The sequence below is a fragment of the Bactrocera oleae genome, chromosome 5 (genome assembly GCF_042242935.1).
Source record: "Bactrocera oleae isolate idBacOlea1 chromosome 5, idBacOlea1, whole genome shotgun sequence".
In the NCBI taxonomy this organism is placed as follows: domain Eukaryota; kingdom Metazoa; phylum Arthropoda; class Insecta; order Diptera; family Tephritidae; genus Bactrocera; species Bactrocera oleae.
This window is the reverse complement of record NC_091539.1, coordinates 33,628,660-33,656,633: the sequence shown is the minus strand read 5'-3', so window position 1 is coordinate 33,656,633 and position 27,974 is coordinate 33,628,660. Positions and strand designations below refer to the sequence as shown.

Below are 27,974 nucleotides of genomic sequence, written 5' to 3'. Positions count from 1 at the left end.
GCGTGGGCTCACACGCACCCCATCACACCGCTGGCGATTCGCACATACTCACGCCGCACCGAGGAACTATTACTTGGATCATGTATAAAACGCTCGTATTGCTGCTTCATGTGCATTTGGGTAAGCGCTTACTAAAAGATATAAAAGATTATTGTATAGGTCCTTCAGCAACAACCCGGTTACATAAAAAGAGTTTAAATTAGCCGTCTGAATAAATTTGTGGCAGACTCTAAGCGAAAAGGCCTATTTACCTAACCCAACTTATCGTAATCTAAAAGATATGCATTGCTAATTATTTGTGCAGTTTTACCTGTCTTCGCTGAACGATTATAGACGAGTTCAGAAAGGTTCCTTTAAAATATTTGTTTTTGAAACCGTATTGTGTACCCAAATTCACAGGGTTTAAGAGGTTATTTCTATATTATGTACCAATGCCAAGTAAAGCTCTATGGGTTACAAGATTACCTATTGTTTATACGAGGTGTATTTAAAAAAAAAACGGGAATTTTTTAATTAAAATTTTGAGATTTTTTTAAAGTTCCATTGTTAAAAATTGTTTACTTGTAGCAGCCGCTAATGTTATACGTGTTTTTATGACCTTGGCGATTTTCGTTTCTTAAAACTCTTCGGTCAGCCTTCATATTCGCCAGACATGCCTTCGTGTGACTTTTTCCTATTTCCAAAAAAAAAAATAAACTTAAGACCCATCGTTTTACAATTTAGATGAAAGTCGCCGAAAGAGCTAAAGGCTATCCCAAAAATCAAATTTGAGAAGTGTTTCGACGATTGAAAGATGCGCTGGCATAAGTTCATACTTTTGAATGGATTCTATTTAAAAGGCGACATCGTTTATGTATACAAATGAATAAATATGAATTTGTTTCAAAAAACGAAAATTCCCATTGTTTCTTTAACGTATAATGGAAATAACCTGCTTTCTTGCCTTGGTCTATATTTCGAGATGGCTGTTCGAATCTAAATAAATATTAGCAGCATTATTATACCCTGAACAAGGTACATTAAGTTTGCCACGAAGTTTGTAATACTCAGAAAGAAATGTCGGAAACCCTATTAAATAGGCTAAGTCAATTTAGCCATGTGCTAGTCTCTCAGTGTTTGAGATATCGATGTGAAATTTTGAACACATCCTTTGCTTCACAAAAAGCTGCTTTGACGAAATCGCTAATAAAGGACGACTATAGCATATAGCTGCCATTCAAACTAACCGATCTAACTCAATTTTTTTTTATTTGTGAACGGTATTATAGGTATATATTCGGTGCAAACGAATTTTCTTTCCTAACAATACCTATTAAAGTGTAGCCATGAAGTTCTAGTTTGGATATTTAAAGGGGACTTTATCATACAAAAAACTGTATTAGGAAATAATGTTTCTGAAGATATAGCTTTATTTTCTCTAAGCTGTTATACTAAATAACTTTTTTAGAATGTAATAACCCAAACAAAATATGTAATAATGGTTATACTACGTTATACTTTGTTATGTTTTGGTTAGCTATATTATGCTAATTTATGTTATAATAACAGCTGATATGTTTTGGTACATGTTTTATATTTTGGTATGTAATGTGTTGTCATGCATTGCTATAACATAAATAGTTTTACACAAGAATAGATTTTCAATTTTATTATTTTTTTTTTAAATATGGTCAAATACTGCTTAAAATTCACTATTTCAAAAAATTCATTCTTACGTAGAGTGAAATTTATATTTTACTAATGTATTATCTTTTTGTATTCTTGCGGCATAAAATCGACTATGAAAAGGTTTTAATAAATTTCGTAACTTAAAAATAACCTTAAGGCCATGTGATAAATACCAGAGAATGAAATGAAAAGATATTTTACAGGATCAACACTGCTTGAATTAGGAGCAAGCGTAAACATGTGTGGATAGATAAAGTTCTGAAGAATGATTAATAGACTACGAAAGTCTTGTTGAAATAATTACATTCAATATAAATAGCTGATTTAAGTTGAAAAAGTTAGGCACATAGGCAGGCAACAAGTAGATGAACATAAGGATATTTATTTAGAGAAATGTTGAGATTTCCCGGATGAAATTGATGATATATTATATATCTCTTCTAGTAAAGTAAAAACAATTAATTTTCAAAATTTAGCAAATGTGTAAGACCCACTATTTCAAAATAATATAATATAAAATAGTGAATTTTTTATCCTGAGCTGAGTTTTTCTAGTTAAAACATGCACAAATAGTTACTAATAATTTCAATTATATATCTCACACATTGGCCGATATTTTCAGTAAGTAGTCAACTTAAGGCACTGGGGTCCACATATTCAGAACCTAGGAGCTTGAACAGTTTTGGATATATTAAGACAATGTTTGGCCACAAGATGGCATACCTAAATTATTCATACAAAAGTTTACCCCGATACAATCATTGTTGCTGGATTTGCATAGTAGAAAGGGAAAGACTCAGATGGAACTTAAAATGGTGTTATATGGGAAATAGGTGAAGTTAGAATCACATTTCTCCCATGATGTAGAAATATGAGAAGAATGTAATGTACCGAATTTCGTCGATAGAGGTGCTAAAAGCATTTGTGCTCAGTGAATTTTGTTATTATAGCTTTGGCGGTTTAGGAGACATTCACATTTAATTTTTAAAAAAAATTTTAAACTGCACATGCATCTCTCTACTTTTATCCTCTATACCAAACAACAGTCTTGTATCTTATTGTGAAGCTTAGTTATTACAATTTATTTGTTTTTGATTAATGGCGTTTTGTGGGCGTGGCATTGGCATTGGTATAAAAACAAAATACAAATTTATATACTAAGTTACATAATAATTGTATTATTTACATAATAATTGTATTATTTACATAATTATTAAATTATGATTAATGTAAAACTTCTGTTTCGTTTATTTTTTTCTTGTTGATTATTTTAAGTATTTAATTTATTATAATTTCTGTATAATCATGAATAAACAAGTGCTTTTGAAACAAAGATTTTAAAAATTTTCCAATATATACCAAAATCATGGATGAACTGCCGACTCAATTCAGGAATATTGCTCTTGTTGCTTATATCAAAACTACTGTAATGTCATACTCGGGCTTTATATTAAATATCAATATCAAGTACAGTCTTTTTTGAAGAATCAAAGAGAAGGTCACAAAGCGCTAAGTGTAGTGATTATTTCAGCTTAGTGATAACTTTTTCTGGGTTGCCTTTGCCAGCAATTTTTTGTCCGGTTCTTTGTTCAAACATATAACGTCTATTGGCACAAATTAAGCAACCCCGCATAAAATACCAAGCAAAATGTGTTTAGTTGATGCATAAGAAGCTTAAAAAGCGTCTAAACTTATTTCTGTGTTAACGCGAGGCTGTTTAAGCGCAATTTTTTTCACTTCTGCGATGATATCGTCAACTAAAGAGGTGGATGAACGTAGCACATGAAATAATATTTTACGACGTTTTGACTTTTGCTGAATGCCTTGTAGACAGTGTAGGCACTCCAAAATATTTCCAACAGTTACAGTGGTAAAGACGAACTGACATGTTTCAACTAAACTTCATACAAATAAAAGCTGTTGAACATAATTGAGTGCAGTTTTATTGAATAGTTCGGAAAACTTGATGTAGCTCATTTGATATTAGAATCTATTAAAAAGTTAAGGCAATCCATTCAGCTCTCAATTAATATTACTCATTAAGCTGCTTGGAAGAAATAGAGTAGTATAAAAATGACATTATTTTTAAATCGTTAATTAAATTATATAGAAACTTTTCGCATTTTTACTTAACTGCCGAAAATAGTCGAGATGAAAAACATTCAAAAAAGCACGAGGAGTTTTCTTCACATTTTTATTTTTATCTTAATCAGAAATCTCAAGTGTGACCTTGTCACCTCTATTTATATGAACTACCTAGATTTCTGTACATTAATGTGTGAGAAAAAATCAGAAAATTAATCGCTCCTAGAAAACGCTAATCAGAATGCTATGAATTTACAAAGAGCTCTCCAGGAACAATACCATAAAAGACCATATGGCAATATTTGGATAACGTCTTTTAAAATGTAGAAGTAACATATAAGAGTCAAATAAATTTTAAAACATATAAACTATGAGAAACTAATTTTGTAATACACACAAGTGATCTGAAGTGCACACTTAGTTCTCCAAACTTTTATACAAACTCAATTTTATTAAAACTTAAAAATTAATTTTTAAATTTATTAGTTATCATAAGCAAGACTTGGGCTTTAATTCTCAAATGTTCCTTAATAAAGATGTTTTTTTTAGAATTGTGCTTTTCTAACAAACGGAAAACGCATAGAGTTTAATGTTATGGCCAAGCACTTAGCTTTATTATAAAAACAAGGGATTGCCAATATGTTTAAAAAAGCAAGTGACCGCCACAACTGGCTCGAATAAATTTCAGCCGAGACGCTCAACTTTCGACCAATTTTTGTAGCAATTGGGGCCATATGTCAGCAATAACGCTCAGAATATTCTCTCTCTACCAAGGCTTCAATCATCTCGGGCTTATCTAGATAGACAAGTGTTTTCACATAATGCCACAAAAATAGTTCAGCTGTGTTAAATCACACGATCTTGAAGGCGACGCCACAGGCCCACGACGCGGGATAATGCGCTCGCTAAAACTTTCCTTCAATAAATTGATTTTTTTGTTGGCTGTGTAGCATATAGCACCGTATTGTTGGAACTAAAGGTCGTCCACATCAACATACTCCAATTCAAGAACGAAAAAGTCATTAATCATAGCTCTAAAGCGTTCCCATTAACTGTAACGTTATGGCCGGAAATATGGACCAATGATTTCCTCTGCCTACAGATCACACCAAACTGTGGCTTTTTGAGAATATAACGGCGTCCTTCGTGGCAAAAAAAATTTTATTGTGAAAATCGGAATAGGCAGCCATCTCTTTTTAGTACATTCACCGAACGTGCGACGCGTTTGATGGTCGTTTGGCTTCAATTATTCTTCCTCTTCCTACACGAATTGGATTTTGTAAGCCCGCAAAGCAAAATCGTTCCGCAAACTCTAAAATTGAATGGACTCATTCTAGTATTCCTGGATAGTCTGCTCCACAGCAGCAATAGCGCCTTCGATGTGCACTGCACGGCTTCCTCGAGGATCTTTATCTGGATGTTGATCGGTCAGTTTTTATGGCAGCTATATGCTACGTATAGTTAGACAGTTCCAACAAATGAGCAGCTTCATGAAGAGAAAAGGACGAACGCAAAATTTCAGATCGATATCTCAAAAACTGAGAGAGAAAGCTGTAAACTTGGCAACTTTAAAATTTTACGAAAATAGACGAGGATCCCCATTTTAAAACCTTATGTTCCTATACAAATAAAAATGAATAAAACAAAACTTTCCCAACCAAACTAAGGGCGACAAAAAGGACTTTGCTGTTACGCAGCCACTCCCTTTAGATAATTCAAACAAGATGAGTGTGATGCATGCTGCAGGCTGCGGCAATGCAACAACTTCCACTTATATACTTATAACGGTATGCCTATATTCGCTTGTGCAAAGTAATGTCATAAGCCCTGAAAACTATTTCCACATTTGCGATTGTAAAAATGTAAAAGAAGCAAATAAAGCGACACGGCAGCAACACACCATTACAGCTGCCATAGACTTTAATGTCAACGGCTAAGACGTAGCGACGTACAGCGCACAGGGAAAGCAGGTCAGTTCAGTCCATTCGAGGTACATATACTTATGTGGGTACATACATGCATACATACATACATACATACATACATATGTATACATACATACATACATATGTATACATACATACATATATACATATCTATACATGTAAATGTATATATATGTATTACATTGGCTGCTGCTTCTCACCGCTTCGCGAGTTCCAACAGCGATTCATCAAACCGATTGTCCGTCCTTGTCCGTTTTGTGAATCAATTCGATGTGTGTCGGTTGTGCACGAAGCGACATCAAATAGCTCGTTTCGGCTGCCTTGTCCTTGGCATCGTCGCGTCGATGCGTGTAATTGAGAAATTCTTTCATTTTGTTGCCTACAATGTTCCACCTAAATACACAAACTAATACATGGATGTATGTACCTATGCGCATGTATATAAACGAAGAGCTTGCACATACAGATGTAACTGTATACGCGTTAGCTTTTCTGACATTCGCCTCGTTTCGCTACACCCTGTACTCATGTACGTCTGCGCTTAACGGGATTTATTTTAATGTGTTCGTATTAGTTACACATACACATTTACGCCTATGCGTCTAAGCTTGTGGAAATTTTCACATGCCCACGCTATTTGAGTGGCTTCCTCGCTGTAACTATTTGCTCCACAGCGCACGAAGCACACCGAGTGGCATGCAAATACCTATGTTGAAAGCTTTTTGGCCACTCTTCCCGAAGTCATTTGGCTGTTGCTCATTGATAAAGTCACTTTTCACGCTCTCTTTCTCCGCCTGCTCAACCATATTGAATGCCATCGCTCTTCTTCTAAGCATACTCTCATCAAATATGCTGTTCTCTCCGCATGCTCTTATATGCTTCATGTTAAATTGACACGAAGAGCGCTCGTGTCCATCGTATCATGAATGAGTGGTTCGGCAAAGTTCAGCTGCCCGTCGCCTAACTTTCCATTCAGCAGCGGCAACAACGCGGGCCGAAGCATGAAAATATAACAGCGACAAAAACAACATAAACCACATAGAAAAGTGAAAGTCGCATATGAAAATGTGGCGCATGCGCCTAGAACAACTAATACCAATATTCATAGATTCAGACAGGAAAATCAGCATCGGCAACTGATGAGCTTGGCAAGGGCAATGGTAGATGACTCCATGCGACACACTTCGTTGGCATTAGATGCTCAAGAGATAAAATGCCAGCTAAGCGCTGTCGAGCGCGAACGCCTGATGAAGAAAAAGTCTCGATTTCATTCATTAAATAACCGCAAGCTGCGGTGGGAAGGGCAATTCGCTGACTTCGATGGCTGCGGTGACTGTTGCTTACGTTCACTTTAAGTTCGTTAAATAATACAATTTAGCTGCCATTGTTAGCTTATACATTAAAAAATACCTTACACCCTTTTTGACTCAGTCAAACTAATTTGTATCTATTTTTTTGTCATTTGATTTGCCGCCCACAGCGCTAGGCGGTAATGACGATACAACATCGACATGGCCGAGCTTATCGGGCGTACACAGCGAGGTCAAGCATGGTTCGGCCCGCCAGCTGCTGGGCTCCAGTTTTGTTCGCGACAGCATTGCGCTACAGCGTCAGCACCAGGAACAACAACAGCGTCTCTTTCGATCGGGAGCTAGCAGTAAAGCAATCGGTGGTGCCGGTGACGCTATTGCACTTCATCAGAAGCAAACGCCACAGGATACACACGCGCAGTATCATCTAGGCGATCATGATGAAGAAGACTTTCATCCATCAGACTTCCCGCCACATGAGCATCCCGACGCCGATTATTTCGCACAATATGCACCGGAACTCTACACCACCGAGTCGCAGCAACAGCCGTCATACAAAACAAATGCCGCTGCAGCACAAAACAATGCGGGCGGCGGTGGCACCAGACACCGTGATATTGGTGCGCGCAGCGGTATTAGTCGTACGGATCTGTATGGTGTACGCGAATCCGATGATCGCCTGGGTGAAATGACGCGTAGTCGTGAAGGTTACATCCGACATCAAAAGGAGAAAGTCTTTCGGCCGCATGTTAATATCGTCCGCGATGAGGGTAACCTGATGAGTCCCAATGACGGCTATGGGCATACCTGTCAGAATGTGTGCGGTGACACACAATGGTTATGCCTCAGTACATGTACCTGTATTGATCAGAGCGCGCGTTGCGATAAGAAGAACGATTGTGAGGATGGCGCTGATGAGTTCGATTGCGAAGTGATTGGCGATATGTTGCATAAATTGCAGAAGGATTGCGAACAGACGGGCATGCATGTCATGTGTCCGCGCACATATCGTTGCATCAACAAGGAATGGCTATGCGATGGCGATGACGACTGTGGTGATTATTCGGATGAGACGCATTGCGGTGCAAATATGGCGCGTATGAATTGCTCAGACGATGATCAGTTCGAATGTCAAAATGGTTTTTGCATACCGAAGCAGTGGGTTTGTGATGGAGAAAATGATTGTAAGGATTTCTCCGACGAAGCGCATTGTAATCGCACGAGGTAAGTAAAGACTTTTTATCAATCGGCCTTAATTAATTGGGTGCGACGAGCTGTCACCTATCGTAAATAAGGTGAGAAACCTTCCAAAAAAATATGTACATAACATATGTATAAGCTATGCAATGAGATTTCTTCCAAGTCTTGGCCGATGAGAACACATGTGCCGCAAAGCGATTAACTTTTTCTATATGTTAGCAATAATATTCCAGGTTCGGAAGTTTTCAATTCATATTGTATGATTTCATTTTCTCGCTCTATTGTTTTCTCAAATTCAACTTTTTAACACTCTATATCTCTCTCTTTCATGCACAATTAGTTGCTCAGCAGAGCACTTTACCTGCAATGACGGCTACTGCATTTCGATCGCCTTTCGTTGTGACGGCGAACGCGATTGTAATGACAACTCCGACGAACTCAAATGCCCCGCGGTCTTCAATCGCTGTCCGGAAGGTGAATTTAAGTGCCGTGGCAGTCATGGTGGTCCGAGCGGACAGTGCATATTGAATCGTTTCCATTGTGATGGCGATAATGATTGTGGCGATTGGAGTGACGAAGAAGATTGTCCACAAAAACCATCCGATTGTACGACAAGCGAATTCAAATGTACCGATGGCAGTTGTATACCGCGACGCTGGAAATGCGATAAGGAACAGGATTGCGAGGGTGGTGAGGACGAGCACGATTGTGGCAATATGATAGGAAGTACGCCGATTAAGTGTGGACCAGACGAATTCACATGTCACAACGGACGTTGCATACTGGTAGGTTGAAAGTGCCCTCAGTGGCAGTTAGCTATGGCAGATCTTCAAAATTATAATTTTACCTCTAACTACTAGAATACTTGGCTTTGTGATGGCTACCCGGATTGTTCGTCTGCCGAGGATGAGGTAGAATGTCACCTACAGTGTGATCCCGGACAATTTCTGTGCCCAGCCAAGAAGAACATCACAAATTTAAAGTACAAGTGACCTCATCTACTTTTTTTGTTTCTTTGCTCAAACTTCTTTTACTTTTGCAGGATTTGTGTGCACCAAAAGCATGTCTGCGATGGCCAGAATGACTGCCCGTTAGGTGAGGATGAAGTGAACTGTCCACACCCACGTACCTGCGGCGAAAACTCACGTTGCGAGCAATTATGTATTACCACAGCGAAAGGACGGGAGGAGTGCGCTTGTAATCTCGGATTTCTCATGCACGAAAACCATCGGAAGTAAGAGAGATATTACTGTTAAAGAATTTGCACGTACATATTTACGTATGTAATCATTTCATTTACCAGTTGCACCGACATCGATGAATGCCAATATATTACGAGTCCAGTTTGCTCACAAAAGTGCGAGAATACACACGGCTCATTTAAATGCTCCTGCGAAACCGGCTACGTCTTACGGCCGGATCTACGCACTTGTAAGGCACTCGGCGGCGCGATGACATTGGTCGTGGCTAATCGTTGGGACATCAGGCGTGTACAACTGAGCAATAACCGTTACTCGGCTGTAGTCAAGGGTTTGCACAACGCAATCGCGCTTGATTTCCACTATCGTAAAGGCTTACTCTTCTGGTCGGATGTTTCTACGGACGTAATTAAAATGGTGCACATGAATGGTACACGGCTGCGAGATGTTATCAAATGGGGCTTGGAATCGCCTGGTGGCCTAGCTATCGACTGGGTGCATGATCTACTCTTCTGGACCGACTCGGGTACACGACGTGTAGAGGTCTCCAATTTTATGGGTACGCTGCGGGCCGTTATTGCATCAAATGATCTGGATAAACCGCGGGCCATTGTTATACATCCTGGTGAAGCGTTAGTATTTTGGAGCGATTGGGGTGCGTAGCGAGAACATCTATTAACTGGAGATGACACGAAAAATTTAATTATAATTTTTTTAATACAGGTCCTAATCCGAAAATCGAACGCGCTTATATGGATGGCTCACAGCGACAAGTCATCATCGCAAATGGTGTCACATGGCCCAATGGCCTCACAATAGACTACCCCAGCCGAAAGATTTATTGGGCCGATGCGAAACAGCACGCGATTGAGTCCTCAAACTTTGATGGCACTGAACGCGTGAAAATACTCAGCACACATTTGCCGCATCCATTTGCGCTGACCATCTTTGAAGATACCATGTACTGGACCGATTGGAATACGAAAACCGTCTCTGCAGCTAATAAGATTACCGGTAAGGGTTTCCGTTCGGTGCATGAGAACTTCCACTTCCCCATGGATATACACGCTTATCATCCAGCGAGACAACCAGAATATCCGGATCGTTGTCAAAAGGATAGACGCGGTCTAAGAGGTGGCTGTTCTCATTTGTGCTTGCCAAATAAGCTTTCGCGCCGCTGTGGTTGTCCCATTGGCTTATCACTAAAGGAAGATGGGTAAGTAAATCTAAAACTCACTTAAGCAGTTGTAAATCAATCTAGCAATGTGTTTTCCTTTCATTAGTAAAACCTGTAAAAGCATACCCGACAAGCTTGTGCTCGTCGCACGCAGAAAGGACATCCGACTGAGGCAACTAAATACAAAGTCAGCTGCTTCAAATGAAGTGGATATGATTTTGCCACTGGATTATATGAAGCATGCTGTCGCGCTAGACTGGTGCAGTGAAACGGACTATATCTATTGGACCGATGTAGAGCGGAGTACGATTAATAAGGCACATCTCAACGGTAGCTACCAACAGCGTGTAGTGCATTCGAATCTCGTCTCGCCAGCTGGTTTGGCTTTAGACTGGATTACAGATAAACTTTACTGGACCGATCCTGCTACTAATCGTATCGAGGTGGCAACTACAAATGGTAAGAAGCGTACGCTACTAATTTGGGAAAAGCTCGATAAGCCCCGAGACATTGTCGTGAATCCGATAGGTAAGTGGAGCCTACAGAACAGAATAGCCGTAATAAAAAATATATATTTAATAGTATCATGTCATAATATCAAACTATTAATTTTTTGTTTGCAGAGGGCATAATGTTCTGGTCGGATTGGGGCGAACGTGCTATGATAGAGCGCGCTAATATGGATGGCAACGAACGAGTAATAGTCGCTGAAACGAACCTTAAGTGGCCGAATGGCTTGGCGATAGATTACGGTCAGCAAAGGTTATACTTTGTGGATGGCGGTACGAAAACGCTTGAAAGTATGGACTTTGATGGCGGCAAACGTAAGACTATATTAAGTAAGTAGCAGGGAAGACAACAAGAGTTTTGTGAAATTACATGTACCATTTTTTTTTACTCAACAGCAAACCTTGGTCATCCTTTCGGCTTGGATATCAGCGAAAACCGCGTCTTTTGGACAGATTGGGATAACAAGTCCGCATTTAGCGCCGACAAGCTCACGGGTCAGAATATTACCACAATTATAGCGAATACCAGCGATTTGATGGATATACGCGTGTTCCATCGCTCACGTAGGAGTATACAGAATGCTTGTGGTTCTAATAATGGCGGCTGTTCACATCTCTGTCTACTAAATCCAACGAGTTTCACTTGCGCCTGCCCTGTGGGGGTGCAATTGAGGGTAAGTGTTAATCACTTTTCTTTACATAAATATTCTAATAATATTTGATATAAAACAGAGCGATCTGCGAACATGTGCCGAGGGTCCCAGCCGCTTCATCATCTTCGCACACCGCATCGACATACGACAGATCTCACTGGACTTTGCGCATTTCATCGACGTTGTGCTGCCGATGCCACCGATTGGAAATGCAGTCGCTTTGGATGTAGACTCGACAACAGGCGTAATTTATTGGTCCGACTCTAAGCAACATGTGATTATGAGCTCCACACCTGATGGCTTAAATGTGCACAAAATTATTGGTGAAAGCTTGGATAATCCTGATGGTTTAATTGTGGACTCTGTTGGCAAAACGGTATGCATTGAAAACTTCTTTCAAGCAGACATTTTCAAATTCATTAACTTATTGTAGATCTATTGGGCTGATGCTGGGCGTCACACCATTGAGGTAGCCAGCCTGGATGGCAAAAATCGTCACTTGATCGCCTACAAAGATCTGGAATCACCACGTGGTTTGGCCCTGGACTATGAAGCCGGTCTACTGTTTTGGACCGATTGGGGTCATTATCGTAAGATCGAACGTTCTCATATGGACGGTGAGAGTCGTCAGCGTATTGTCACATCAAATCTTGGTTGGCCAAATGGTTTATCGTTGGATTTGAAAACGAAACGTATTTATTGGGTAGATGCGCAATTGAAAACTATCGATTCATGTGATTATACCGGTAATCAGCGTAAATTGATAATGTCATCACTGCATCATCCGTATGCGTTAGCCATGACTGATGAGCATATCTATTGGACCGATTGGAAATCAAAAGCTCTGCACATGACAGATCGTAGAAATATCACAGCGAAAAAGGAGATAATGACAAATATTGATGGATTGATGGATATTAAAGTGATAATGGTAAACAAAATTATGAATCCATGAGAATTTACATTTATAATTTATTTAAAATTTTATAAACAGGTTAACAAAACACAACCCGAAAATGTCTGTGGCCCAAGCAATGGTGGCTGTTCGCATCTCTGTCTACGCAATCCAACCGGTTTCTCGTGCAGATGCCCGATTGGGCTTAAATTGAAGGAGGGTAGTACTAGTCAATGCCAAACTTTGCCAGATGTGAGTTTCAAAGTGTTTACGATTTTTTAATAAGAGTTTTCACTTCGGTTGAGTCATCACATTTTAAAACTGCAGCGGATTTGGGAATTTGTATATCCAAACCTTTTTTTATTTTGACTGAACATTTTTTAATATAGAATTCTACGAGGCGATTGTTTCAGATTGTTTTCGAGATAGTGTGTTCATTTCAGAAGTACTGAGCGTAGCATACCGACTCTTTTCTTGAGTTTTGTGTAGTATCGATAATTCTATAGATACTTTAAGACAAGTACTGCATATTATTTTTCAGTTTTAGATTATAAAAGATTTTGTTTTTAAGTTCTTGTACTGAGATAATTATCGATAATTTTCTATTAATATAAAAACTTATAAACATTCAATCAATCATAATTGAATTATGAAAACCCCATAAAAAAACTGAAGTATAAGCCGAGTAATTTCGGGTAGATTCCATCACTATTCAAATTGAATTTAATTTAACGGCAAATTAAAGATGTTGAAATAAAGGGGCTTTTCAATATTTACAAATTTCTGACTACATAGGAATATCTGCTCATCGCACAACGCTCTGGCATCGGTATGATCTCACTCAATATGCCCGATTATATGGACGTCGTACTGCCCATCAGTGCCGTGCATGGCGCTGTGGTGCTCGACTTTCATTATCGCAAGAAATGGCTTTTTTTCGCCGATGTTAACTCAGATGTTATACGACGTATAGATCTCACCAATTTGTCCGACAGCAAGACGATTGTAAATAAAGAACTATTGACACCGAATGGTATAGCAATCGATTGGATTGCGGATAACCTGTATTGGTCCGATACTGATCGAAAGATCATAGAGGTAGCGCGTTTGGATGGCAGCTGTCGTAAAGAGCTCGTTTCCGACGATTTGGGTGATCCACGTTCGCTAATCGTGCATCCCCGCAAAGGGTTTGTCAAAATAATTAATTTAAGGTGTGGTATAATTTTTAATGTAAACTCTTTTTAGATATCTATTCTGGTCCGATTGGGATGCGCCGGCACGCATAGAACGTAGTCTATTGGATGGATCGAATCGCACTATGATTGTGACCGAGAATCTGGGTTTCCCCACCGGCTTAACGCTGGACTTTGAGTGAGTTTCTATATGAATAGTAAAAGAAACTGAAGCATTTTGAAATTTTTTTAAATTTTAAATTAGCAACCGACGTCTATTTTGGGCTGATGCACTTGAAGATAACATTGCTTCAGTGGACTTCAATGGCAAACGAAGAACTAAAATAATCGACTATGCGCCGCACCCCTTCGGTCTCACAATGGTACGTAAATCAAGGACTTACTGAAATTTGTACGAGCTAAAATGTTTCCCTTTTCTAGTTCGACAACAGTATTTACTGGACCGATTGGTACAACAAATCCGTCTATCGCTCATATCGCAAGGGTCGCGGCTACAGCAATCCAGTGGAGATACGCGACTCACTTAATGGAGCGTTGGATATACGAGCTGTCTCAATTAAACGTCAACCCGAGGAGTGGAATCAATGTGCACAAGAAAATGGCGGTTGCACGCATCTCTGTCTCTACCGTGGGGCGGATTATGTATGCGCGTGCCCCGATCAACCCGATGATCATGAATGCAAAACGACACCTAAATTTGTAGTGCCACGTCCGAATGGTGGTGATAATTCTCCAGATTATGCGGAGGAAACCACTGATGGCGAGGGTAGCTCAACGGAACATGATGATGACAATTATGGCGCAAGCTCGAAAACTAGTAAACGTGAAACGCTGATACTCATCGCTAGCGGTGTGGTGATCCTTATGCTTATCGTAATCATAGCTGCTATACTATGTAAGTAGCAAATTGTTAAGAATGAGTTTGAATTGTTTTATAATTTCTACTAATTATTTGCAGTTCTGATGTTCAATTCCAAGCGCAATAAAACGAAAAGGCACGCGCGAGGTTCCAGTCGCTCGGTATTGACCTTCTCAAACCCCAATTACAATGTAGATGGCACACCAATGGAACCAAAGACAAACATTTGGAAACGCTTCAAGTACGATAAATCGCATGTAAGTAAACTCGGGAAATTCCATATATTGACACTTAGACCATACCAAAAAAATCAACATAATCTACATTGAATACGTTCGTAAAAGCATTTTGGAGATTTTCTCCATGCTTCGGGCAATCTCATAGAGGAAAGTTTGTACAGAATCTAAAAAAATAGTCTCCTCAAAAACTTTATAAAAAGTTTCAAAGAAATTACGATTTAGGGTGCTCCAGCTAGATACTTGAATTGAAGTAGTAATATATCCAGCCTTGAACAGGAAGCGCTATAGGACGTATATTCGCTTTTGGGATGACTAGAGATTCCACCACCGCTCGGTATTACCTGGCCGTCACTCCTTAGCAGACAATGGTAAAGCTCCAAAGGTATTTAAGCTTTGAACAAGTTTCATATTACAACAATAAACTACTTGAAGACAACTTTAGGTCTGTAGGCCACCCTGGATTTTCGAACTTCAGGACACATATGTATAAGTCGAAGCTATTAGAATTATTGATTCCTATTATATTTTTACTATTTAACTCCGCTATCCACAGAGAACCCTATAAGTTGAAACCCACACATTTTACCACTGCTTCACAAGCTTTGTATTGGTTACATTCAATTTTCATAAAACCTTCCATATCTAGCAATCAAAAAGTATAATAAGCAGCTCTTAGAGGAAAGTTAGCTGGTAGCAGCAAAAATTCGGATTAAATGTGACAGTTAACCAGTAAATTCGCCTTTTTCAAAGCACAATTTATCTCTTCCTGACCAAGCCAAGAATATTAGTCTAAAGACTAAGTCATAAAACTGTAGTGTGTAACTTGAGTTGGAGAATATAGAAATTACAGAACGTAAAATGGCCACTAGATTCCTAGAAAGGCAAACATCTTACAGGTTCTCACCAAATCCAAAAGCATAAGATCAAGCAAAAAGACTATCAATAAACTTTCAGCAGGAAATATAGCGAACATTTGTATGCCGCTCATACCAGAGTCACTAAGGAAGTATTTACCAAGGCCGAGTCATTAACTGTAGCTTAGTATAACTCCCTTGGAAAGCACAATAAATTTACCGAAGGATTAAGAACAATCGCTTGCAATGAGGTCTTTAAGAGCCATAAAGTCCTTTAAAATTATGAACATCCCCCAGTTGTTGCTAGCAAAAGGTTAATCCTCATTGAAATATTTTCAGGAGCGTGTCTACGAAGAGCGCAGCATGACCACCGAGACAGCCTCGTCGAGTCTCTTTGTGCCGACGCCATCACCAATGGCATCGCCCTCTACCAAACTAACGACACTCTCAACAATAACGTAAACCAAGGAGAACATTGAACTTCACAACTCGTGTAATGTGACAACAGACACAGAAAAATTCTACACAAGGAAAGAAAAACAAATACAAATAAAAGCGAAACGCTAAACACAAAAACTGCGCATAAAAATTAACTACAAGTAAAGGCAGCAGTTTTTCCCAACACATACACTGGGAGAAACACAATTCTAAATATATACATATGTAATATGTAACGAAAGTATGGATAAATGAAATCATAGTTGTTAGTGTAGCGGATTTAGAGACCTGTCTTAAAAAAAATTTAATAATTGTTTATATATCAACTAAATTTTTTGATTTCACATTTTCGAAAACTAAAAAAATACAACGTATATACATATGTATGTATATTTAGACAAAATATGTGTGTGTAAATATAACATTTATTAAAGTAGAAAAGTCAAAGGAATGCGGAAAGGGGTAAGCAAATGTAGTGAGCGTGACAAAAAGATAGATGAGAGAGCGATATCTATGAAGAGCGCGACCGCCAAGTTATGTAAATTAATTAATATGCACGGTTGTTTCTAAACGAAATGAAATACTATTACATATTTACATATGAGAGTGTGTGTGTAAATGTCTGTATGTTTATTAGAAAACAATCGTTTTATTTCGTATGTGTAATTGACAGCAGAGAATTAATGTAAAAATAAATTATTTAAAGAAGAAAATGAAAAATTATGCCGTCAACTGCACCGACTCTCCACTACACTGTACAAAATATTTAGTAAGAATTAAAATTTAACTTAAGCTTATTTTTCAAAAAAATTTTATTATTATTTTTGTAAAATATATTTGTCATGTTTCCGCAAAACCATATTCAAATGAAAAACTGAACTGAATTTGTGAGGAATATTATTAAAAAAATTAATAAAATGCCTTGTATGCACAGGTGTATGTAAAAACATGTATGTATATACATATATACGGATGTCCATGCATACGCACATGCGCATTTGCATGAACTGAAGCATCTAACTGACTTTAGCAAAGCATTTTTAAAACAACAATAAATGAAGAGCGCCAACACGCTGAACAACAAAACGAAAAACCAAAACACAAAAGAAAAAAGAAAAAACGATTTTTTATTAACTAACAAAAATTTTCCTATTTGCAACACTGAACAAAACTAAAAATCAGCGACAAACTACAAAACGAAAGTACTGAGTAACAAAAAAAAAGATACAAAATGATGTGAAGGAGCAAAACAAAATTCTGTATGTGTGTAGGTAAAAATGTTTGGTAATAACGCATAGTTAAGCGAAATGTGACAAAACGTCTAACGGCATTTATAGAGACGGTTCTAATGAAATTTGTAAATAGTGAATAATTCCGTAGCGTCTCAAAAAATTACTGCATACAGACAAATAAATTTAAATTATTACAAAAATAGCTGTATTTGTCTGTATAAATGCAAAAGAAAATGGTGTCAAAATAGCAGTGTAACGTTCTTTAGAAGTAAAACAAACTAAAATAAAAATTCGCCTAACTACTAGTTAAGATTCCACAATAAAAAAATATAATAAAATATAAATATAAAAATAAAACTAAAACTAAAATAGCATTACATATTATGAATAAAATTTTAAGCATGTAAATGAAGAAAAGTTACTCGTTGTGCCGCAGCAACAACAAGTAAAACTGTGAATTTGTGCCAAAAACAATTGAAACAAACAAAAACTAAATTTACGCATAAGTTAAATAAATTAAAATTAATTATAAGTAATAAAAATTAATACTAAAATTATTTAGTAATTATTTGCGTGCAAAACTTGCAACGTTAATTTGCTGTGTTTTGGCACACTGTGCGGGTAGCGAAAATAGTGTTGCATACAATAAAAAATTATGAGTACTTCACTTTTTAATTTTTAGCACGCAATCTATGTACAATTTTAAGAATAACTTAAAAAGAAAATTATATTATTAAATCAAAAGTTGTGTAAATTTAAAAATTTAATATAAATTTTAAATTAAATTTTTATTTTTTTATTCTGAGTTTCGAAATATTTTATTTTTATTTACCTTATTTCAAAAATAAATAGGTTTTCAAAATTCAAAAAAAAAACTAATTAACTATTTAATGCAAATATTTAAAAAAAAATTGTTTTCTTCGTAAATTTATTTCTGTGCAAGAGATTTTGAAGAAAGGAAAAAATTATTTTCACAAAATTGAATGGTTTAATAACAAAGAAAAGGATTTCGTAGTAATTTGAACATCTTTAGAAGCAAAAACAAAATTATTAGATACACCGAACTGCTCTTGCTCGTGAGGAGAGGAATCAAAGCAAAACTATTAGGTAAATTCACTGAATAATTAAAACTCTTAAGGTACACCAAAATTCTTTTATGCATTGATTTCCAATAAGAACTGCATTTAAACATTCTCTACGTAGTAATAATTTTCTAATTGGCTAATATAATTTTAATTTTATTAACCAAAACAATTAAAAACTATTATTTTTGACTCTATTTATTATTTTAATATTTTTAAATGTTTTAATTCATTTTTAAGTTTGGATAAAATAAATTATAATTAAGCAAATTAAACTTAATTAATTATTATATTATTGAAGTCTAAAAATTCACAGTTATTTGCATTGCAAATACGGCTTCTCCACATAGCCACGGGCTCATACAGGCTATGTAGAGTTGCCAGCAATGTAAAAACCATGAATTTTAAGAAGTTTCAACAAAAAAAATTGAGAACATTAAAACCGAATTGGTCATAATTAAAAATATTTTGTTTTATTAAATATAAAAAATTAAAAAGAATAATAATTTAAAAATTATATTTTTTTTAATAAAAAATAAATATAAGATATTGCCTGTCAGGAAACTTTTTTCTAAATGTACAAAAGTAAAGCAAACCATATAAAAAAATTTAAATATATGTATGTATGTAAAAATGCATATAAAAAATAATTATACATAATTCTAAAAATTATAATTTCAAAAAACAAAAAATTATTATTTTAAATATATATTTCCTAAAAATTGTAAATGTTTGTGTAAATACATTAAATATTTACTTTTTGGTAAAAAAAATTGTATGAAAATATATTGTTAATATTTTAATTATCTAATTTTAATTTCTTTCCAATATTTATACATTTGGAGTTGTCAATAATCATTTCCGTTAAAATAAGTTAAATTATATTAAATGAAAGCTGAACCGCGTGTTTCTGTATACATTTATGTATCCAATTAATTTTTTAAAACCAAATGGAAAAGAACTACAACACAATTCGAATAAAAATCTTAAAATATTTTCAAAAAGTTTATACAAAAAAGTTGTATACTAATTTTTGCTTTGGAACTGTTTATTACTGCTGTTTTACATTTATTTTAGTTTTTAAGACATTATAGTATAAATAAAGTAAAGTAAACAAAAATGATTAAAAAATAATTTTAAAAAAAAGTTAAGGTGGATAATATTGGTTACAAACATATCTCCATCCATGAATGAACAAAACTAAATTACTTATACAAAAAAATAAAACCAAAAAATTTTACTCTAAAACAACAAAAAAAATGTGTATATATAAAAAAAAAAATAACTAAACTGTGTTACACAAAAAACAAAACATAATAATAATATTTAAATTAATTACATGCCGTAAATACCGACAAACTTTACGAAATGTGCATTTTTCATAAACAATTTTTTACTTTTCTTCGTTACTAAACCAACAGGAATCAACACTAAAAAATACATACATAAATATTTGTTTGTACAATTTATGTATTTATAGAAAGTAATAATGAATAAATAAATCATCGACTGAATACATGTAAATTACTGTCAATAAAACTGTAAAAAATAAAAACTATATGAATCACACATACACGCAACATGCAAGTACGTTGAAAGTTCCCAATAGTTAATCTTTGCAAGTTGAGAAAACAGAAATCCAAACGCATGCACAATAAATTTATGAGAAAATAGTTATTAAATTTTAATTTTGAGTGATTGAAAAAACATCAATGCATTAAACCGTAAATGTAAAATTTACAAAAAAAGGATTTTAACCTTAAATACAAAAAATTTATTTGCGCTTTAAATAGAAAATAATAATTTAAACCTTAAATACAACATTTTTTTATAAAATTTTTTTATAAAATTTGCACATCCACTTTTTTCTTATATTTTTCGATCTCAAAATATTTAATTAGCTTACTACATGCTACAAAACAAAATCGAATATTCACATGCAGTTTACCAACAAAACCAATTTACTAAAAATACTAAAATTTTAACGCCCATAATTGCTGCAATTACAACCCAAATAGAATATATATTTAATTTTAAGCACTTGAGTTAATTAATTTTTTACTTTTACAAATTACATGTGTATTTATGTGTAAATAAGAGAGAGATAAGAGTTCAACAAAAGTTATACCTAGTAATTAAGTAAACACAAAAAATATAATTTTTTTTATTATTTTTAAAAGTGAAATTTGGTAAAAAAAAAGACAAAATTACGATGATTCCATTAAGATATTAAAGTAATTATATTGTAGTTGTAAATTCGACAATATAAAATAAATAATTGAATGCACATACCAAAAAACAAATACTGGTTTGATAGAAAATAATGAAAATACTGGCGAAAATCAAACCAATAAGTATTTATTTTTACGTTACAAATTAAGTATAATTTTATATATAAATGCAGGAGATCAATTAATTACGATTTGATTTAAAAAATATTTAATTAGTAGTTGTTATTTTTTTAATTAATAAGGAAAAGAATGATAATCAAACATAATTAATCAGTAGTTCATTAATACAATAATAATAAGGTTTAATCAAATAATAATAATGAATTGTTAAGTTTTGTTAATTATTATTAATAATTTATTGTTCAATTAATTATTTTTTATTTTTTTTATAATCAATAAATATTATTTATATCTAAAATTTTAATTATACTTTTTTATTAATTTATTAAATTTTTAATTCTTATTATTACCATTTTTTAATTATTATCTATTAGTTTGTTTTACTGTCAATAATTATTATTTATATCTTATATTATAATTTTATTTTTAAGTAACTAAATTTTTAAATATTAATTATTATAATTACTTTTTATAATTATTGGTTACCAATTATGTTTTTATTAGCTTTGTTCTCAACTATTTTTACCAATTGTCGTTTTTTATCCCACAGTTAAATTTGGAAAAATATTTGAATTAATCTTCAGAATTTAAAGGAAGAATCAATAGTATAAAAAAGTAATTCATTTTTTTTAATTTAACTAAATTAAACAAATTAGAAATGAATGTTAAATAATTTACAAATGTTTAAAGATTTTTTTGGAATTGTATTTTTTATAATTTTTAAATATTTATTTATTAATATTTATTTTGTTACCTTTATAATTAATTTTTTGCAATAGAAGGATATAGATTCGAGTTAAAAATTAATATTAAATATATTACAACTAATTTATGCTTTCTTTAGAATTTCGTTTTCTTATTTAAACCAATATTTTCGAACATTTTCCTTTCATAATTTATGTTTTTTCATTAAAAAATCTCTCCCTCAAAATATTTCAAAGGAAATGTTGTTTTACATTTCTTAAACTAAATTTTTTCATGAAAAATTGCAAAAACATTTTAAAATGCATTAAGCCATAATTTCAAAATATGTTTAAGAAAAATATTAAGTACCAAAAACCACTGAATAGCAACTTAGTAAATCAATAGCAACAAAAAAGGAGTAAATTATATAAAAATGTGTATAAAAGTGATGAAGTGTAGAAGAGAAGAGAAATGTTAAAAGAAAAAGCTTCCAAAATATTTGCCTCCAAGGTTGGAAGTTTTTTATACATAAAAATCAAACCAAAAAATAAATACATACTAACTAGTCATAAGTGAATTATTACGTAAGGAGAAAAAACTATAAAAGAGAAGAAGAAATAATATTATATATATAGTAAGAATGTAAGTAAATCATTTGAAGACGTTCAAAAACAATAATGGTGTAAGCAACAAAGACAAAAAACAAAACAAAACAAAAAATCGATTTTATTGATGGTAAATTTAATGGTTACTAAAAGTAATTAAGAATTAGTGAAATGAAAAAATACAAAGAAAAATTCAAAACAAAAACTACGAAACAGAAACACAAAACGAAATACAAAAAAAAAGCATATTTTAGTTACATAATAGCATATAAGCAGTGACAGACAGACCGTATTGTGGTCCGTATTGGAAAGGCTGGTTAATCATAAAGATAAAACAAAAACAAACACAAAAACTTAAAAACAACAGATGTAAAACGAAATAAGACGAGGAGTTGGCAAGTGTGGCACGTAGGATATGTGCCAGGATGTTATATTATTCCCACACAACATTATTTCAAATGTACTAAATATCAAATTGTAAGTTGCATTTTTATCAAAATTTAAAGAGAAACTCAAAACAAGAAGAAACAAAGACACAACAAACTCATGCACGGCAGTTTTCAGCCGCGCACTGCGCGCTCCACGTCACCGACTGTACATGCCCAGTGCATAGAGGGGTCCAGCCTTGCATGAGATTTTAAACTTGACTTTCGAACCCAAACGAAACGGGCGTGTGAGGTTTAAAATATGGCTCACTCATGTGGTGGTGGTCCTCTGGTCGTTCGGTTGCAACGGTGCGGGGTCAGTGTTGCGGCGTAATCGTGGCAGTGCGTTAGCGAAAGTGTGAAGTAGTGAGCAGAGATGAAATCCAAATGAAAATAAATGTATTTTAAATGTTAAACAAAATGTGCGTATTCAGTTAAGTTTCATACAAAACGATGATGTTCTCTAAATATGCATAGGTACTACGGAAAGTTAACTTGAGGCAGCCCTAAATACTCAATGAGCAGGTGGTAACACACTATGCTCTTTCTAAAGAAGCACCTAGTACGGTGCTTTCTCGCTATTTCAAACAACTTCTTGACCTTCAAAGATTATCAGATTAGTATCAATCGTTCTCTACACTTTTTTTTTTAACCAAGAGCTAAAATATACAATGCAGTTGTTAAGGTATTTCCCTTATACCACCGAAGAACCAGTTTTCGTTCAGAGCGCCAGTTTGCTAGTATCAAATATGAGAACCATTATTGTCACAATATCTAGTACATATTGTAAATACATATAAAGACGTTAGTAAACTTGAAGCCAAACTATAAACCCAGTTCTTGACGGCGGACTTAAACTCCTACAAATTACCGGCACCTCTTTTTTTAAGCCCCCCTTAACTATTTGAATTTCCTTAAAGGGAGAGGACCAAAACTGCTATCGACTTCAGTTGAAGTTCAACTTCATGGTATTCATAAAGAATATACATATGGAATATAAGGATCTTTGAAAAACAAATTTTACTGGTGCACACGTATAATAAACATTTATATGGTCTAGTGTATATTCTACCTAAAGTCTAGTAAAAAGAAATTTACTATTTTTCCAATATATGGCTTTAGTAATCTGTATCCCGCGTTATATAAGTTCAGGTTACGCTATATTAATTAAAAATATTCGTACTGAAAAAAATTTCAAGACTTGTTTTGTAAATGCTCGACTCAATATGGTTTGAGCACGCGTCAAAGATGGACACCAGCTAAAAGAAAATACGGTATATTTTAAAATTTTTATTCGATAAATGCGGAAAGTCAACGCAGGCGAAAATGTGTATAGAGTTTATGGTCCTAATAACTGTAAGAAGTAATAACTGCAATTTTAGTTTCGTCTATTCCGTTCCAGCAATTTTTATGTCAAAAATGCACCAAGGTCAGAAAGGTTTTTATATGAGTTTGGAATTTTGGATTGACTGGGAATCATCTACGTTGACCCGCTTTCTTACGACTGAACGCTCAATTCGGACTTGCACTGGCAACAATTGACCGTCTGAAAGAAGCATTCGTCCAGAAGCGGCCAGGGTTGGCCAATAGGAGAGGAAATGTGTTCAATCATAACAACGCCAGGCCATACCTATTGATTGTAATTCGAAAAAAACTCTGGGAGCTTAGTTCGTTCTTATAGTCCGGACCTGGTACCAAGTGCTTACTACTTGTTCGCCACAAAGAGAAGCTTGAGAAAATCGACTGACCCAGTTTTATGGAAATAAAGACGAGGATTTCTATGAGAGAGACATCGTGAAATTACCTCTAAAATGGAAAAACAAGTTATTGAACAAAGCTTAATTGCCTTAGGTTTATTTCAACTATACTAAAAATAACTTTCTATTTAATTCAAAAGTAATTATTTTCTTTTTACGGATGTATGGGGGATCATTCTACATCAACAGTTGATGGTTTATATACTAAGGATTTTTCCACCTGAGCCGCTTGGAGAATCGCAATGACACATATTTAAAATTGATATCGCCCGATCTAAATATATACTATATAAAAATTAATGTTTGTCTTTATGCACATTATAGAATGTGGTGATCTTTATCAAAGTTGTCTAAGATGGTTTCTGAGTTGATACGCGCAAAGTACAGCTAGTAAACAATAAAAAATATAAGGGTCTTTCGATTCAGACCCTTGACAACAAAAAAAACTGCGAATTATGAAAGTATACCGAACCCATACTAAACACAGCATTGAGTTCATGAAAAATCAAAAATTTACTAGTTCCCGGGGAAAACAAGGATCGGCATATTTGCTTGATTTGTGTACTTTACCACAGTTCTCTGTATACTCACACCGAAAAAATAAATTAAATTTGAAAATCTCAACGTGTCTTGTTTGTTGTATGCCAGGGAATAAAACAAGCTATCTAAAATATCGGAAATCATGTACTACTTATACACACCAGAATCTATTGTTCCTGAGTTTACAAACATAGTGTTGCAAAGTGTAGAACCAACACTATCCATACCAAAGAAACATCGTAAACCTCGACATTTCAATTCAGCTCAAGCATTATCAATTATTTGCCTAACTCGCTTGAAAATTTCAAAAAAAAAACAAGTAAGGAAGTTCTAAGTTCGGGTGTAACCGAACATTTTATACTCTCGCAACTTGCAAGGATCAAAGCCCGGGAATTGACTTCAGGTGTTGGCAAAATTTTATATTAAAGGAAGTATTGATCCGATTCAACTCATTTTTGACACAAAAACATACCATTATCAAGAGTTTCATTTATATATTTTATTTTATGAATTTCAATTATATATCTTAAAAATAGTGTTACATGGGATATAGGCGTGGTTGTAATCCGATTTTGCCCATTTTTCCACTAGAAATATAAGAGGAATATTATGTACCGAAGTTGGTTGAAATCGGTTAAGCGAATCCCAAGGTATGGATTTCAACCGAAAAGTGGGCGGGGCCACGCTTCCTATAAATTCATCTCATACCATCCCAGAGATAAAATTTAATGTCTCTGGCGTGTTTAGTGCTTGGTTTATCGCGCTTTTAGTGCAATAGTTTTTAACAGCACCGTTGTATGGGAAGTGAGCGGGGTTGTCCCCGATTTCACCCATCTTCATACTGTCAATAGAAATACAAAAAACATTTGTTCTCAGTAAATTTTGTTATTATAGCTTTAGCGGCTTAGGAGATATGCACATTAAACCTTTTAGGGAGCAGGACCACGCCCACTTTCAAAAAAAATGTAAGCTGCAGATGCAGCTCCCTAATGTGATCCTGTATACCAAATAACAGTCTTGTATATTATTGTGGAGCTTAGTTATGGCAATTTATTCGTTCTTGATTAATGGCATTTTGTGAGCGGGACAGTCAACTACGCCCATCTGCAATACCAACCGTCTTAAGAGTAAAGATATATCAATTTTTACTCAAGTTACAGCTTGCACAGACGGACGGACGGGCAGACAGTCACCCGAATTTCAAATCGTCTCTTCATCCTGATCATTTATATATGCATAACTCTATATCTAACTCGATTAGTTTTAGGTGATACAAACGACCGTTAGGTGAACAAAACTATTATACTCTGTAGCAACATGTTGCGAGAGTATAAAAACAATATCAACATTATATTTGATCAATGCAAATTTTGTTTTGCGAAATCATCAGCAATTTAATCTCACTCTTTTTAAAACGAGAGAAACGAAGAAATTGTAGGAAGCCACCGACCCCGTCATTAAATCTCGGCTACGGTCAAGAATGTGGCGCATTGCAAAGCAGACGAAATTCGGTTGAACCCACTGCTTCGGTTAATTTGATCCCCATCGTAATCAATGGGACGGCAAAGAGACCATCGCACAAGTGGTTCGCAAGTGGCGTATGTTTTCCGTTCCAATTGTTCGAGGCTGGCATTTAAAAGGAGAGAAAGGAAGATGAAGTATTCGGTTGCCTGCATTACCGAAATATTTTGAAGATCACAACTACAAAATACGCTAGTTGGCGCTACCTGATTACATTCCCAACACATCGGTGTTGTCTGATGCAACTTATTTTCAGTTTTCTTCCCTACTTTCATTCTTTTGCCTTCTCCACTTTGCTGATCATCTACACCATGCTTCTTGCACGCGTTGTTGTTGTGCTTATTTTCGGATCGAATGTTTGCTAAACTTTTGTTTCGCTACATGCTTTCATTTCGCACTCCATTCAATCCGTAAGGCCACACCTCGCTTCCTCGCTGCTTCCTACTACACCACCAGAGAAACAGCATCGTCGCCTCCACCCAACTACAATCTGTATTTTATGGCGCATTAACGATTTGAGTCCACAGCGACCACTGAGCGCCGCACTTCAAAGGAGCGCAACGGCAGCATTTTGCAACATCGACAGCAGATCATCGAATGAACGATCAACAACAACATGCTTATTTGCATACTCCTCGTTTACTGAAGCCAATAAAACATTACAAAGAGGTAAGCGGTTCAAACTGCACTTCAGATGAATTTGGGGGTTAACAACAGGCTCTCGAATGAGAAGTAGAAGAAATGATGGTGAGAGACAATGAAAAACGAAAACCTGTAATCGAAAATAATTGAAATTGTAGACGAGGCTGCTAATGGGGGGTTGTTGTTCAACAAAGACATTCATAAATTCCTGGAATCATTCAACGGTTATGAATGAAACGAATTTCGTTTCAAAATGCTTGATAAAAATACGTTGTGATTGGTAGCGGCGGCAGAATTGATTTGCATTTGTAATGCATTTTACGCATTTTTTGTTTTCATTTTTGTATTCTTTCCATGTTTTTCATATTGATTTCATAATGTTCAAAACAATACCTGTGGATCCTTTATATTTTTGTCGTTGATCCAAATATGTACACAAAAAATTTCTTATATGACATTGACAAAAAGTACTGCATTTTAAAGCAGCTCTATATGGTCCCAGAAACTATTATAAAGTATGTTATCATTAGTATCTAGCTCTGCTGTATACAATTACTAGATTTACAAGCGATACCGAAACTATAGCTTTCAATACGGACGGGTATAAACGTCGACCAGCAATGTGAACTAGATAATGGAGTTCACTAGTACACGATTATTTGCTGAGTTTTGTCATTTGTTTTTCGGAGAAGGCACACGGCTTTAGAATCAGTCAAAACTCACACCACAAATTAAATAACAAGTTCGGGCATTATAAAGGTTTAAGCCTTAAATTAATAAATAATTTTTTGAACACGCTGAATAATGTTTTTTATTGTTTGCCTATCAGAGTTTAACTACAGTTCTGGTATTTAATTGAGTATTCTTCAGCATATGACTTGAAAGTCAGACAGTAAGGGCCTACAAATAA

The 27,974-nt window shown here is 35.0% G+C and overlaps 2 protein-coding genes across 2 annotated transcripts in view; one reads left to right on the top strand and one right to left on the bottom strand.

Annotated features, from left to right (window-relative positions):
- Positions 1-27,974, bottom strand: part of CycD (cyclin D) — a 179,982-nt gene that overhangs the window by 40,625 nt on the left and 111,383 nt on the right. The window lies entirely within an intron of this gene.
- Lrp4 (LDL receptor related protein 4) lies at positions 35-18,547 on the top strand. The gene is made up of 19 exons (XM_014235979.3): positions 35-120; positions 7,180-8,233; positions 8,550-8,994; positions 9,070-9,191; positions 9,252-9,443; positions 9,513-10,063; positions 10,132-10,624; positions 10,692-11,113; positions 11,209-11,424; positions 11,491-11,768; positions 11,827-12,123; positions 12,181-12,678; positions 12,742-12,894; positions 13,438-13,829; positions 13,888-14,013; positions 14,080-14,197; positions 14,256-14,730; positions 14,794-14,951; positions 16,127-18,547. The coding sequence occupies exons 1-19, from the start codon at positions 81-83 to the stop codon at positions 16,247-16,249; spliced, it is 6,153 nt and encodes a 2,050-aa protein (XP_014091454.2). The 5' UTR covers positions 35-80; the 3' UTR covers positions 16,250-18,547.

Bases quoted from the DNA above. Each gene is read 5' to 3' on its own strand.
- Lrp4 (XM_014235979.3), top strand. From the start codon at position 81: ATGTATAAAACGCTCGTATTGCTGCTTCATGTGCATTTGG. The intron at 8,995-9,069 runs GTAGGTTGAAAG...TCTAACTACTAG, and splicing joins ACAACGGACGTTGCATACTG to AATACTTGGCTTTGTGATGG. The intron at 10,625-10,691 runs GTAAGTAAATCT...TCCTTTCATTAG, and splicing joins TTATCACTAAAGGAAGATGG to TAAAACCTGTAAAAGCATAC.